At 39.3% G+C, this 15,749-nt stretch overlaps 1 protein-coding gene across 2 annotated transcripts in view; it reads right to left on the reverse strand.

The window, feature by feature from the left end:
• PHLPP2 (PH domain and leucine rich repeat protein phosphatase 2) overlaps positions 1 to 15,749 on the reverse strand; it is a 98,247-nt gene that overhangs the window by 52,936 nt on the left and 29,562 nt on the right. For both annotated transcript variants that reach the window (XM_027847621.1, XM_027847622.1), the window contains exon 3: positions 8,710 to 8,843. In XM_027847621.1, coding sequence (XP_027703422.1) covers positions 8,710 to 8,843 — 134 coding nt within the window. The remainder of the gene's footprint in view (positions 1 to 8,709; positions 8,844 to 15,749) is intronic.

The raw sequence follows: 15,749 nt of genomic DNA on the forward strand, positions 1-15,749 counted from the left end.
AGAACAGCTCTCATGTAGAAGGGGAGGCCCCCTTTTCTCCTCTGACACGTCTACCACCCCGGGTATAGACTCTCACCTCCTTACACCAGGACTACTGCAATAACCTGCTGGTGGGTCTCTCTCCCTCTAGTTTATCCTCCATGTTATCTCCCTTCTCAATAAACTCCTGTGACTGGCTTCCTATCCCCCTACAGGATCAAATATAAAATCGTGTTTAGTTTTTTAAGCACCTTTTTCCTTTTCAAGTCTTCTTACACCTTACTCCCCTCCACATACTCCAATGAAACTGGCCTCCTTTCTGTTTCTCCCCCAGGAGACTGAGCATTTTCCCTTGTTATCTTCCATACCAGAAAGGTCTGGCTCAGGGGTGGGAACCTGTGGCCTTCGAGGTCCTTGGGTGCAGCCTTCTGACTTAATCCAAACTTCAGAGAACAAATCCCCTTAATAAAAGGATTTGTTCCGTAAAACCTGGACTCAGTCAAAGGGCCACACCTGAGGACCTAGAGGGCCACATGTGGCCTCGAGGCCATAGGCTTCCCACCCTGGTCGAGCTCCTCATCTCCACCTTCTGGCTTTCTTCAAGTCTCAGCTAAAGTCACAGTCTCTTTAATCTTGACCGTCTTCCCTCTGAGATTATCCCCAATGTATTCTGTCTATATCTTGTTTGTACATAGTTGCTTCATGTTTTCTCCCCATTAGACTGTGAGCTCCTTGACAGCAAGGGCTGTCTTAGGCTCTTTTTTTTTTTTTTAAAGGGGGAAGGGAAGGGTTAATAAATACTTATTAAGCATCTACCATGTGTAAGGCACTATACTAAGCAATTTATAAATATTATCTTATTCATTCTCACAAAAACCCTGCAAGGTAGTTGCTGTTATCCCCATTTTACAGTTGAAGAAACTGAACCAAACAGGTTCATGATTTGCCCAGGTCATACAGCCAGGCCACACTGGACCTCAAGTCTTCCTGTCTCCAGGCCCAATGCTCTATCCACTGCATCATCTAACTAGCCTACTGTATCTCCAGTGCTTAGCACAGTACCTGGTACACAGTGAATACTTAGTAAATGCTTGCCAACAGGCAGATTCTGCAATCCACTGTTCATATAACTACCACAATGACACTCCTAAAGCATAGGTCTACGTCACTGTCCTACTCAAGAAATCTTAATGGCTCCCATTTGCACTGGGAATAAAGCCCAAATTCCTGTTTGGAAATTAAAGCCCTTGTTGATTTTCTTCCTGTAGCCTACCTTTTGAAACTGATCACTCTTTACTCTTCCCCCCACCCTTCCCCAGGCATGCTATATTTCAGCTACATAGGCCTACTTGTGCTATCCCACCTACAGAACCTTCTGTCTCCTTCCTCCTGCCTTCCCATGCCTTTGTTTTCCCTCCACAGCCTGGAACCCCTAAATCTCTTCAAGGTGCAATTCAAAAGCTACATTTTCAAAAGACTTTTCAATCTCCCAGGCTTTTCTAAATATCTTCTCAAATTTGAAACTACTTCGTATTTATTTTGCTTATGTCCTATTATCCACAAACATGCTGTATCCCCTATATGTAATATAAACTCTTTTAGAATAAAGGGTCTCACTTTATCATTTCTATTTCCAAAGTTTGGCACATAACTGTGAGCATATCCAGGGCCTTCCATTATAAATACACTCTCCTCTCTAATCAGTTCACATGGGTTTACGGTAATTATCTCTATACTGGTGACACCAAGATCAATTTATCCAGCCCTAGTCTCCCCTCCTAAGCTCCAAGCTCTACATCACTAACTGCCTATTGGTGATGCCTATTTACCTGGATGTCCCAAAGGCACCCAAAACAGAACTCATCTTTCCTCCTAAACTCAATTTGATCACCATCACTGTTGAAGGCACCACCACCCTTCCAACACCCAGGCTGAAAGTCTCAGTGTCATCCTTACTCACTCACTACACATATCCAATCTGTTGTCAACTCTTGGACCTACTTTTCAACCAATATTATTTTAATTTTAAAATAAACCTAGCTCTCTCTTTAAGATAACATTCCCTTTAAGTCTTGCCTCTGGTGGCCCATTTCTATTCCTTGAGACAGAGTCAGGAGAAAGGACAGGACTGCTTCAAGGCCATTCCTCTACCACCACTTGGTTCTTCTTTTTATCATTCATGCTATCAATCCAACAAATTCCAGGCCATTCTCTGAAAATGTCATCTGACAGCAACACCCGTAGGGATTGTACTATTTATGTTGCAATCCCACCAATAAAATGACCACACAATTTCTCCACTTTCTTATCTGTGAAAACCTCCTTTCTCCACTTCAACCACATACTCAAAAGGGTCTCACCATAGATATCATATCACTCATCCACTGTCAGAAGCATATGACTTCTAAGATCTAGAACTCTGGAATTCCACCCTCAGACCACAATCTTTATATACCTCACTCACACTTAACCTTATAAATTTAACTTAACTACCCTTAACCTTCTGATTTTTAGTCAAGTAGGTGGCAAAATGGGTAGCACACTGGACTTGGAGTAAGAAGACCTCAACCATTTACTTGCTTTGTGACCCTGAGCAAATCACTTCACCACTGTCATCCTCAGTTTCCTCATCCATGAAATATAGATAATAATAGCATCTATCTCCCAGGGTCATTGGGATAAAATGAAATATTTGTAAAGTGCTTTGCAAACCTTACTACAAAACACTACAAAAATGTGTGGTAGTGGCAGTGACAGTAGCAGTAGCAGTGAACCCTTCACTAATTTATGATCCCAATCCAGCTGGGCTATATGACGAACTTCATCTGGCTCCCTACCTAGCTTTAACTCAAGAGGTTCCCAAACTGATTTGGCCTACTGCCCCCTTTCTTAAAAAATTACTCAGTACCCCACTGGAAATTTACTTTCTTTAAACCTTTAACTTTTTTTTTTAATTTGCATCATTTCAAAAAGGTATACATTTTTTTTAAAATGGCGCATCTTAAATTTAATAATTTATTATAAATTTGTGGGGGTTTTCCTGTATTGAAATTTTGATGATGCAATATTGTGTCATGTAACTGTATAGTATCGTATTGAAAACAAGTCATTACACGCACATGTTCCTGCCAATTGCATGCTGGACTTCCCAACAATGCATAGCGGGCTCGCCTGCCAACACTTGCTTGTTAAGACCTGTTGGTAGACTTGACCATTAATAGGTTATAACTTGCATTTTGTGTGTTTATTTGGTAAATAATGTAATCATGAACTCTATTATACAACAGATGAAACATGTACAAACCATTTTTCAAAATTTTATTTTCTCTTCTTTCCTTACGTTGCCACCACTCCCTTATTTTCACTCAATGCCCCCCAATTGTACCCGAGGCTATTCCCACCCCACTGGATCATTACTGTCCCCCCAGGAGGTGTTATCACCCTTTTTGGGAACCTATGCTAACTCTGTGGCTTGCCTCTTTAATGTTTTACTATCCAATAGTCTAGAGTTCTTTGCCTCCATGTTCTCCTACTATTATCAATCTCTGACTCCTCAAACCTTGGTAATCACCTCCTACCACAACTACCCAATTTCTTCTCTCCTGCTCTGTTCTAAGGCTACAGAATATCCCTAGTGTATTTTTTCTACAAGACAAATTCACAGTAGGGGTGCTCATGTGCATACACACAGAGATGACTGAGTTTCCTACTTAGCTGAAAAGACTGAAGCCATGGGACAAACCAACATCCTCAGCTACCCTCCTCTAGACCTCAAATCTTCCCAGAATCACTATGCTCTCTCTTTAGGTACAGAAAATCCCAACTATCCCATCCAACAACAAATTAATTCCATGGAGATTTATTAAGCACCTACTGTGGCTAAGGCTAGGCGAGGCCCTAGAAATAGACAAACAAAACTACGTCTGCCTTCAAGAAGCTTATGATAATTCCCTGCTGCTTTTTTAAGGGCCTTCTTCCCTCAGACCTCACATAGCTATTTTGTAGTAACTATCTACTGTACTTGTAAAACATTCTATTTTGGTATCTTACCCTTTTACTGGGCGGGGAACCTGCGGTCTCGAGGTCACATGTGGCCCTCTAGATCCTCAAGTGTGGCCCTCTGACTGAACCTGACTTGGGACTGGATGCAAAGGGCCAGACATGAGGACATGGAGGGCCACACGTGGCCTCAAGGCCAGAGGTTCCCCACCCCTGTACTAGATTATTAACTCCAGTCCACGCTTTATATTACTATCAGAATCATCTTTATGCATAGATACAGTCATGTCATTCTGCTAAAAAATCTTTAGTTGCTCCTTACTACTTTTCAAACAAAACTCAACCTTCACAATCTGGTTTCACCTTATCTTTCCAGTCTTATTTCCCATCAATCCTCTCTAATCAAAGTGGATACACAGTGGTTTTCAGCTTCTCTCTCCTACCATACTTCACTTGTTAAATCACTAACCATTCCCCAATAAATAGTGAAAGGATATGAACAAGTAGTTTTCAAAGGAAGAAATCTAAGCTATCAGCAACCATGGTAAAAAATCCATATTACTAGACAGATATAAATAAGATAAATTAGATATATTAATTATTACATAAATGTAAGTTAAAACAACTCTGAGGTTTCACCTCAAACACATCAGATGGGCAAAGATGTCACCATCTACCCTACCCCACCCCAAAAGGAAAGCTGCAATCACTAGAAGAAGTATGAAAAATAAGCACACCAAATGTATTTAATGGTAGAACTGTGATTTAGTTCAGCTTCTCCAGCAATCAATTTGGAAGCGTACTACAAAAGTTACTAATGTGTGCACACCTTTGAACTAGGGATACCACTACCAGGTTTCTACCTCTAAGAAATAGAAGGAAGAGGAAAAGGAGCCACATGGGGGGAAAAGGGAACCCTCAACATTTATAGCAACTCTTTCTGTAGTAGCAAAAAAACTAAAAACTAAAAGGGTGCCTATAAATTTGGGAACAGCTAGACAAATTATTTGGGCAGCTAGGTGGCATAGTGGATAGAGCGCTAAATTAATATACCATAATTTGTCTTATTCAGTTGTTTCAGTCGTGTCTGACTCTTCATGACACCATTTGGGATTTTCTTGGCAGAGATACTGGAGTGGTTTCCTTCTCCAGCTCATTTTAAATGACTTGCCCAGGGTTATATAAATAAGTACACAGCTTATTGTCTGAGGTCAGATTTGAACTGAGGTGTTCGTCACAGCAACATTGTGCTATGAGTAACTTTGGCAGACTTAGCTCTTCTCAGCAACAAAAGCATCAAAGACAACTCCAAAAGACTCATGATGAAAAATGCTGTCCACATCCAGAAAAAGAACCATGGAGTCTGAATGCAGATCAAACCATATTATTTGATCTCTTTTTTCCTTTTGTTGCTCTGTTTTGTTTCTTCTTTCTTGTGGTTCTTCCCATTGGTTGTAATACTTCTTTATAACATGACTAATGTGAAAATATGTTTAATATGAATGTATATGTAGAGCCTGTATCAGACTGCACGACATCTTGGGTAGAGGGGAGTAAAGGAAGGGGAGAAAATTGAAAAAACTAAAAATAAATAAATTAAAAATTTTTTTAAATTTAAAAAACTAAGCTCAAATTCCACTTTCTGCAGAAGGCCCTTCCTGGGCCCATTATGGCTAGTGCCTTTCATTGTATATATATCATTGCATACATTACACATGTACTTGGTTGTTTGAAGGCTGTCTCCCCTTTCAAAATGGTAGAAAAGGTTGATACCTTTAAGGCTGACACCTTTCTTTGTATCCCCAGAGTGTAGCACAGTGCCCAACATATGATAAGCGCTCGATAAATGCTTGTTAATTGACAGTATAAATAAACATAAATTGAATAAATACAAAGTAGTTAAATACAAGACAATTTTGAAGGCATTTGGATAGTTAGGTCTGAGTACCAGAAAGAAAGCTGAACAGCAGAGTGTGAGAAGGAGAACAAAATCTAAAGAGACTGGAAATATAGTTTGAGGACAGAATGCAGAGCTTTAAAAGCTACAGAGAATAGTTTGCATTTTATCCTGGAGGCAAAAGAAAGACCATGGAGTTGGCTCAACAGGAGAGTCACATAGTATTTCTGTTTAAGGAAAATCACTTTGTCTGCAGCGAGTAGGATAGTCTGGAGTGGGGAGAGATTTCAAGGGAGGAAATCAATTAGGGAGCTACCGCAATAATTTAGGCAAGAGGTGGTCGGAGCCCGCACTGAAGTGGTAGCTCTGCCAGTGAAGAGAAGTGTGCAAGTGTGAGAGAGATTGTGAAGGAAGAAACAGCAGCTGACTGGACCTAGGAGGTGAGAGGGAGGCGCTGAGGCTAAGTGCATGTCTGGACCTGTTGTTTTTGAGATATCTCTAGACAACAGCTAGTTTTAGATAGTTTAAGTTGGCAGCCAGAAAGCATAACGGAGAGAGTCCTGGCCTGGACTCAAGAATACCTGAGTTCCATCATTTGACAAAAACTGCTAGAAAAACTGGAAAACAGTGTGGCAGAAACTAGGTACGGACCAGCATCCCACATCATAAACCAAAATGTCAAAATGGGGACATGATTTACACACAGGATAACATCATAAGCAAATTAGAGCATAGAATAGTTTATCCGTCAGATTTATGAATAAGGAAAAAATTTAGGACCAAAGAAGATATAGAGAGCATCACAAAATGTAAAACAGATAATTTTGATTACATAAAATTAAAAAGTTTTTGCACAAATAAAACCAAGGCAACCAAAATTATAAGGAAAGCAGAAAATTGAGGGAGAAATTTTGCAAGAAGCATCTCAAACAAAGGGCTCATTTCTCAAATATATAGAGAACTGAGTCAAATGTATAAAAATGCAAGTCATTCCCTAATTGATAAACGATCAAAGGATATTAACAGGCAGTTTTCAGATAAAGAAATCAAAGCTATCTATAGTCACATGAAAAAATGGTCTAAATCATTTTGACTAGAGAAATTCGAATTAAAACAACTCTGAGGTACCACCTCAGACCCATCAGAGTGGCTAAGATAACAAAAAAAGAAAATGTTGGATGTTGGAGGGGATGTCGGAAAACTGGGACACTAATGTACTGTTGATAGAGTTGTGAACTGATCCAACCATTTTGGAGGGCAATTTGGAACTACGCCCAAAGGGCTATAAAAACTGTGCGGACCCTTTGATCCAACAAAGGGTCCACTGCTAGGTCTATATCCCAAAGACATCCAAAATAAAAGGGGAAAAGGACCTATTTGTACTAAAATATTTATAGCAGCTCTTTTTGTGGTGGCTAAGAATTGGAAATCAAAGGGATGTCCATCAATTGGGGAATGGCTAAACAAGCTGTGGTATATGACTGTGATAGAATATTATTGTGCTATAAGAAATGACAAGCAAGATGACTTCAGAAAAACCTGGAAAGACTGACATGAACTGATGCATAGTGAAGTAAACAGAACCAGGATAACGTTGCATACAGTAATAGCAATACTGTCTGATGAAAAACTGTGAATGACTTAGCTATTCTCAGCAATATAATAATTCAAAGACAATCCCAAAGGACTAATGATGAAGCATGTTACCCGCCTCCAGAGAAACAACTGATATTGTTTGAATACAGACTAAAGCATGCTATTTTTCACTTTCATTTTTTTTGAGTCTTCTTGTACAAAATGACTAATATGGAAATGTTTTACATAAACTGCACATGTATAACCTATATCTGGTTACTTACCATGTCGGGGAGGGGAGAGGGAAAGGAAAGAGAGAGGGATAGAATTTGGAACTCAAAACTCTAAATAAAAATGTAAAAGAAAAGAACACCTGAGTTCAAACCCAGCCTTGAGCACTTACTAGCTGTGTGACCCTGGACCAGTCACTTAATCTCTGCCTGCCTCGGTTTCCTCAACTGTAAAATGGGGGAAATAATAAGCACCTACATCAAAGTTTTGTTGAGGATCAAAAGAGATATTTGTAAAGGGCTTAGACCAGTGCCTGGCCCTTAGCAGACACTTAATAAATGCTTATTCCCTTCCACTTTCCCTCTAGAGCATCTAGTTTGAAATGCCCAAGAAGCAAATGGTAAGAAGGAAATGAATCTCAAAGGAGAGACTGGCTAGATCTATAGATTCGAAAGTCATCTGCATGCAGATGATAATTAGACCCATGGGAGCTGTAGAGGTTACCAAGAAGGAAAACAGAAAAAGAGAAAAAGCCTAGGATTTGGCCTAGAACACAACAGTTTGGTTTGTTTGAGAACACTCAATTTGAGGATGTTATTTGGATGATGAGCCAGCAAAGGAGACTGAGAAAGTGGTTAGAAATTCAAGAATCAAAAAAAAGCTACCATCCTTTTATCTACAGCTAGTTTTCCTTTTAAGAATAACAATGTGGGTATTTCTTTCAGATTGGTAGAAAAGTGGTCCACTGTGGATGTAGAAATTTGCATACTGTCACACTTTAGCAAAACCAACCAACAGAGCATCTGTTTTTCTTTGCTAAGAAAGAAAAGATGTTGGAAAATGACTGTGGTATATAAAAAAAAAATTAAAAAAAGAAAAAAGAATGACAGTTTGGGTAACAAAAGATACAACAACAACAATAATAATAATGAAAGTTTTTGATAAAATAGGTTTTAAGTTAAAATCTAGACTGGTTGGAGATGATTAACGACAGCTATTAAGTTTGCTAAGCCCAATATGATTCTTACCTCCATAAAAGCGAATCATACAACTGAGGTCAGGGTTTGTTGCCTCCTCCTGTATACGAACAGGATCCTCAAAGCCCAGGCTGGCTAAGTATTCATATACCATGTGAAGGGGTCGTTCAGTAGGGTCCAGCCTCCTGATAATAAAAGCCAAAAAAAAAAGTGTTTGGTAAAGAAATATGCATTTAATCTCTTCGTCCTCAAACAAACCAAAGTATACTATCCAACACATTTTTAATTTTCACTTTTAAATAAACTATAACTTTCCTAGAAAATTTGGATATAACTAGTCTCAACATAAAATCTAGGGAATTATGAAATGTAAAACATGAAATTTAGAGACATTTTACCTCTGATAATATTTGTAAGTGCACGTACCCATACCCTGTTATCAGAATCTAAGAGTCAGAAGGAGTTGTAGGTAGAGAGCTGTCCTTAGGGCCAAAGAACTAGGGTTCAATTCCCACCTCCAGCAAACAATACTGGGGACATCGGCTAAGTTACTTCATCTCTCTATGCCTTTGGCAACTCTCTAAGCCTCTATATTGCAGAGTGGGTGCCAATCTGAATGGGAGAGGAATTTTCTCACAAGAACATCCCATATTAATGAAATTATAGTTATAGTTTACACATAGTAGGTTCTTAATAAATGTTTCCTAACTAAATGGCAGAAGGAGTAAAGATCAGCTTTTTTAAGGGAAGGTTAAAGGGAGACAATAAAAGCTGGTGTAAAATACTCAAATGGTGTCACTACGATGGAATAAACAAATTGTGAAGCTCCAGAAGGTAGAACTAAAACTAACAGGTAGAAGTTACAGAGGAACAGACTTGGGGTCAATATAAGTAACTGTCTAATTAGAACTATTTAAAAAAAACCTCTAAAAATAAGAATTACAAGCTGTTAATTATCATCTGAAAAATTTCTCCCAATTCCTAATAAGCAAAATGCAAATAAAAATAACTGAAGTTCTACTTCATACTCAGCAACCGAGAAAACATGACAAAAGATGGACATCATCAATGCTGAAGGAACCACTGCTGATGCAGCTCTGTGAAGCAGGAATTAAAAATTATTCTAAGAAAGTAACTAAAATGTCTGTACCCTTGGACCCAAAGATCCTCTTGCTAGATATATTTCCTAAGGTCACGGATAAAAAGAAAGGCTTCATACACACCTAACATTTATAGAAGCAAAGAACTCTTAATATGCTGATGGTTCAGTTGTTTGCAGTCGCGTCCAACTCTTTGTGACCCCATTTGGGTTTTCTTGGCAAAGACAATGCAGTGGTTTGCCACTGCCTTTTCCTGCTCATTTTACAGATGAGGAAACTAAGGCAAACAGGGTAAAGTGACTTGCCCAGGGTCACACAGCTAGTAAGTGTCTGAGGCCAGATTTGAACTCAGGAAGATGAGTCTTCCTGGCTTCAGGACTGACACTATCCACTGTAATGCCACCTAGCTGCCCTGTTAACATGTCAGAAGCCCACAAATTGAGGAATGATTAAACAATCTGCAGTGCAAGAGTATAATAGAATATTACCGCATTCTATAAGAAACAATGATTAAGCCGTATAAATAAGATGAACAGAGAAATACGGGAAGACTTATGAACTGATACAAAATGATGTAAGCAGAAGCAGGAAAACAATATACATAATGCCTACAACAATGTGAATGGAACAACCAACACCATCCCCACAGTAATAGAAACTGAATGCTGTGAAATAATAATCAAGTTTGGCCCTAAAAAGATGGGAGAAAGCATCCCTACCCTTCCTTGCAGAGGTGGCGCGGAAGGAGAGATTATGGGGCTGGAATGACACAAAAAATGTCAAACTTGATTGATATATTGGTTGGTTTTGCTGAAACTAATCCATGTTAGTATATTTTGCTTTCTTTGTTATGAGGGATGGCTCTGGGTTTGAGGAACAGGGAAAGTAAGGGTAGGAAGACATATTGGGAAACTTAGGAAAAATCAATAAGAAGTATAAAACAACTATTCAACCATATGCATTGTTATCACAGGATGTATTCAAATAAGGGTCCCCTTATGACAACCTGAATGAGATATTTTAGAAAGAAACTCTTTTTTTATTCTTTTTTTTTAAGGCAATTAAGTGACTTGCCCAGGGTCACACAGCTAGTAAGTGTCAAGTGTGTGGTCTGAGGTCATATTTGAACTCAGGTCCTCCTGACTTCAGTGCTGGTGCTCTATCCACTGCACCACCTAGCTGCCCCTAGAAGGAAATTCTTTTAAAAAAAAAAAGTGGAGAATTAGATACAACCACTAAAGGTTCCTTCAAACTCTACAATTCTATGATTCTAAAAGTCTAAGAGTCTCCTCCACAAACAACCTACAAAATGTACCAGCTCGAATTCTGATAGGGAAATACAGAAATAGTCACAATGATTCATTCGTCTAGACCAGGTCAGCATGAGGAAACAGAGAGAGAGAGATTTGTGGAAACTAAGGCCAGAATCAGGCCAGCAGCATGCTACGCAAAGAGCACTCCAGCAGCATTGCCCAGGGAGATCAAGGCAAGAAGAGGAGGCCCAGACCCATACCTAGGTACCAGCAAACCAATATGGGACACTGTAATGGAAGCAGGTGTCGCCTTGCAGATGTGCTGTCCATTACCCAGTTCCAGGCCAGAAATCCAGGGTGAAGAAAAGGGAAAAGAATGTTGTGCCAGCAGTGCTGTTTAGACACCAAGAACATAGTGGACTCAGAGACAAAGAATCAGCATGTAGCCTGGAGCCTGTAGAGGAATAACCAGGGCAAAAATCTCCGTTCAAATTAGAACCTACAATTCTGTCACTCTGAACTAACAAAGCTTTAGAACAAACTGACAGTGGCCGAGTCTGGTAGCATTCTACTGTTGCTCGGATCAGGCATTTGCAGAGCTCAGACCCAGAGCAGAAATCATACTCTGCCTTGGATCAGACCGCTCTGGACAGACTGAAAGCTTGCAGGTCCCCCGCCTTTTCCCTGAGATCATGGAATAAATGACCCCATACGACGGCGAGAAAGGAACGACAGGATCAACCCAGACCCTCCTTTCAGAAACGGGACAGAACCTAGCCCTAACATCAAGTCTCAAGTTGGAAAACAGGCTGGGAGAATGAGCAAACAAACCAGCTTAAAAAAAAAAATCCCACCACAAAGAGCTATCATTAGCTGCCATTATAGTGGCAGAGAAGCTCAAAACACAAACTCAGAAGACAAGAATGACTCTAAAACACCTATAAGCCAAGCCTCAGAGAAAAACACAGCATGGGCACCAACTCAACTAGGATCCCTGGAGGAGATGAAGAAAAATTTTTTTAAATGTTTAGGTTTTTTAATAAATGAGAGCACTTGAGGTAAAAAGTAGAAAAGTGAAAGTTAACAGAATTAGAAAGGGAATGAACAGATTTAGCATAAATGGCACAAAAATCTTACCCCAGCAATAAACTCCCTAAAAATCTGAATGGACTAAATAGAAACCAATGACACCATGAAATGTCAGGGCACAGTCAAAAGACTGAAAATATAAAAGAAAAGCTAAGGTGGAATTCATAGCAAAAACAACTGACCTGCAAGACAGAAGACAAAAGATTTAGAATCCTTGGACTATTTAAACACCATGACAAAAAAAATAAATAAATCCTAGGCATTATATTTCAAGAAATCTTAGAAGAAAACCACCCAGATCTCTTAGAACTAGAGGTAAAGTAGAATAGAAGGAATCTACCTTCTGAAACTCAAAAACAAAAATTTCTAGGAAGTGTATAGCCAATATTCAGAGTTTCCAGATCAGAGCAAAAAATACTGAAAGCAGTCAGAAAAAACTCAAGTCCTGAGGAGCCAAAGTCAGGATCACACACGATTTAGTAGCCACTACTCTAAAGAGGCAGAGAACTTGGGATACAATATTCCAGAATCCAAAGGGTAGGGGTTTACAGAGAAGAATAAATAACCTATGCAGCAAAATTGAGTATAATGCCACAAGAGAAAAAAAAATTAACTTTTAGCGAAATAAGAAAGCTTCCAAGCATTCAATGACAAGATCAGATCTGTACTTTGAAGTTAAACATAGGCAAAAAGAAAAACACAAAAAGGCAAACATAAATGACAATGACAAAGGACTAAACAAAGATAAACTGCTTATGTTCAAATATGGGGAGATGATAATTAGAAAAGGCCTAGGAATAGTTCTATTTTGATGATCTTAAGAGAAGAACGGAAAGAGACTGATAAAGGCCTCATTACTCAAATATATAGGGAACTAAAGCTAATTTATAAAAATTTCTAAAAATTCCCCAATTGATAAATGGTCAAAGGATATGAAAAAACAGTTAAAAAAAAAAAAAGAAATCAAAGCTATCAATAGTCACATGAAGAATGTTCTAAATCACCACTGGTTAGAGAAACGCAAGTTAAAACAACTCTGAGGTACCACCTCACACTTCTCAGATTGGCTAATATGACAGAAAAGGAAAATGACAAATACTGCAGGGGATGTGGAAAAATAGGTACAGTGATATTCTGTTGGTGCAATTTGTGAACTGGTTCAACCATTCTGGGGAACAATTTGGAACTACACTGAAAGGGCTATAAAACTGTACATAGGTACCTCTGACCCAGCAAAAACACTATCAGATCTGATGCCAAAGAGATCATAAAAAAGGGAAAAGGACCCGCATGCACAAAAATATTTACAGCAGTTCTTCTTGTAGTGACAAAGAATTAGAAAAGTCATTTGGGGAATGGCTTAACGAGTTGTGGTACATGATTGTACGGAATACTACTGTGCTATAAGAAATGATGAGCAGGACAGTTTCAGAAAAATGTGGGAAGACTCACATGAACTGATGCAAAGTGAAGCAAGGAGAACCAGAACATTGAACACAGTAACAGTAGTCTTGTAATGATGATCAACTACAGTAACAGCAATATTAAAAGGATGACCAACTATGATAGTTTTGGTTACTCTGAGCAATACGATGATCCAAGACAATTCCAAAGGACCCATGGTGAAAAACGTTTTCTACTTTTCAGAGTGAGAACTGATGAACTCTGAGTTCAGAATGAAGCATACTTTTTTCACTTTCTTTATGTTTCTTGATTTTAATTGGGTTGTGTTTTTTTTTTTGCAACATATATGGAAAATATGTTTTGCATGACTTCACATATAATTGATCATATTGCTTGCCTTCTTAATGGATGGAGGTGGGGCGGGGGGAGGAAGAGAATTTGGAAATCAAAATTTTTTTAAAAGAATGGAAAGAGAGGAAGAAGAATACATTATAGGGAAAGGAAAGGAAGATTAGGGGAAATTATTCCATATTATCAGGCTGTGCAAGTCGACATACACACACACACATAAAAGCAAGGAAGAGGGGGTATGGAAAGCAGCTGGCACAACCTCACTCATCTGAACTAGTCAAAAGAAGGAAGACTGCATACAGGGACTTGGGTACAGAAACACATTTCACTCAGTGAAATACGAGGGAGAGGAAAAGTGAGGAGAAGGAGCTGGTGGTTAGGTAGATGAAGGGAAGGATTAGTCCTAAGCAAAATGAATTTTAACTAGGAATGTACAAAAATACTTATAGTTCTTTTTGAAGTGGCAAAGAATGGGAATCATAAGGGGTATCCAAAAACTGCAGATGAACAAGTTATGGTATATAAATGTAGTAATACTATTGTGGTATAAGAAGTAATGAAGTGATGGTTTCCGAAAAACCTGGGAAGACTTGTATGAACTGATGCAGAACAAAGTGAACAGAATCAGGAGAGCAATGTATGCAAAGACAACAATATGGTAAAGGCAAACAACTCTGAAAGAATTAGGAACTCTTAGCAGTATAATAACCATGATTCCAGAGGACTAATGATGTAACATGCTACCTAACTCCTGAAAGAGAGGTGAAAAACTCAACAGTGCAAAATGAGAAAAAAGTTTTTGGACATGGCCAATGTGGAAATCTGTTCTGATTGACTGTATGTGCTTGTAACATGTTTTGGTTTTCTGTTGTTCTCAACTGGGAGGTTGGTGGCTGCACTGGGGTGGGAATGAGAAGGCAGAAATCATTTTGGCAGGGCCGTGGAATGGAAAGAAACTAAAGGGAGACAGACTAAAACAACAACAACAACAACAACACCACACACACACACACACACACACCATAAATAAAAGTTTTAAACAACCTCCATCCTTTAAGACTACTAATATTTTAGGATATAGAGATACAATGACACATGAAATTGTAATTCTTTGTGACCATCGTATGAAGTAGCAAAACATAATTAAACTTCCACAGTAAAATTGCCTAGGATTTTTCTATTTCCTCTGGAGAACTGATAGGAGATCTAGCCCACCCTGAAACAAGACACCCACTCCATCCTTCCCTCTCCCCCAACCCCCATCTCCTAGGCCCTGAGGCCTTTTCCATTTCAGGCCTTGACCCACTGCCTCCTCATCAGAATCCCACACCTTCCACTTCACACCCTCACGTGTCCAGACACAAGTCCTCCCTGCCTCTCTCAACAGACCTCTCTCCAACCACTGATCCTATGCCTGAACTAATTCCTCAAAGGTTAGTGCACTTACCCTTGTGATTCTGAACCTCTGGCTGCCAACATACAACTCTGTATTCCCACCTACTTATCCCTACCCCACTTCTATGTTCCATTCCAAACCTGCCCACCCCCACTTCGGCCTTTCATCTTAAACCTCCTCCTTTCTCACTCCTTCTGTCTTCTGACCTCTGAGACCTAGTTCTCTCTTGATGACATTACTTCTCTTGACATCCTTTCCAATAGTGACCACTTTCTTTGATGTCCCATGACTTACTCTGTGCTTCTTTCCCACTGTCACTTTCAGATTCTGCCACTATCACCCAGTAACCTTTCCTGCCTTCCCCTGAGGTTAATGTTACCAAAATTTAATGCCCAATCCAGATCCTTCTGACCAAATATAAAGTATGTCACTTATGAAGCCCTTCACAATCTGGCCACTTCCTGTCTTCCGAGTCTTCTCATACTTTGCTCCCCTGTC

The sequence above is a fragment of the Vombatus ursinus genome, unplaced genomic scaffold (genome assembly GCF_900497805.2).
Source record: "Vombatus ursinus unplaced genomic scaffold, bare-nosed wombat genome assembly UNPS02005286.1, whole genome shotgun sequence".
Classification (NCBI taxonomy): domain Eukaryota; kingdom Metazoa; phylum Chordata; class Mammalia; order Diprotodontia; family Vombatidae; genus Vombatus; species Vombatus ursinus.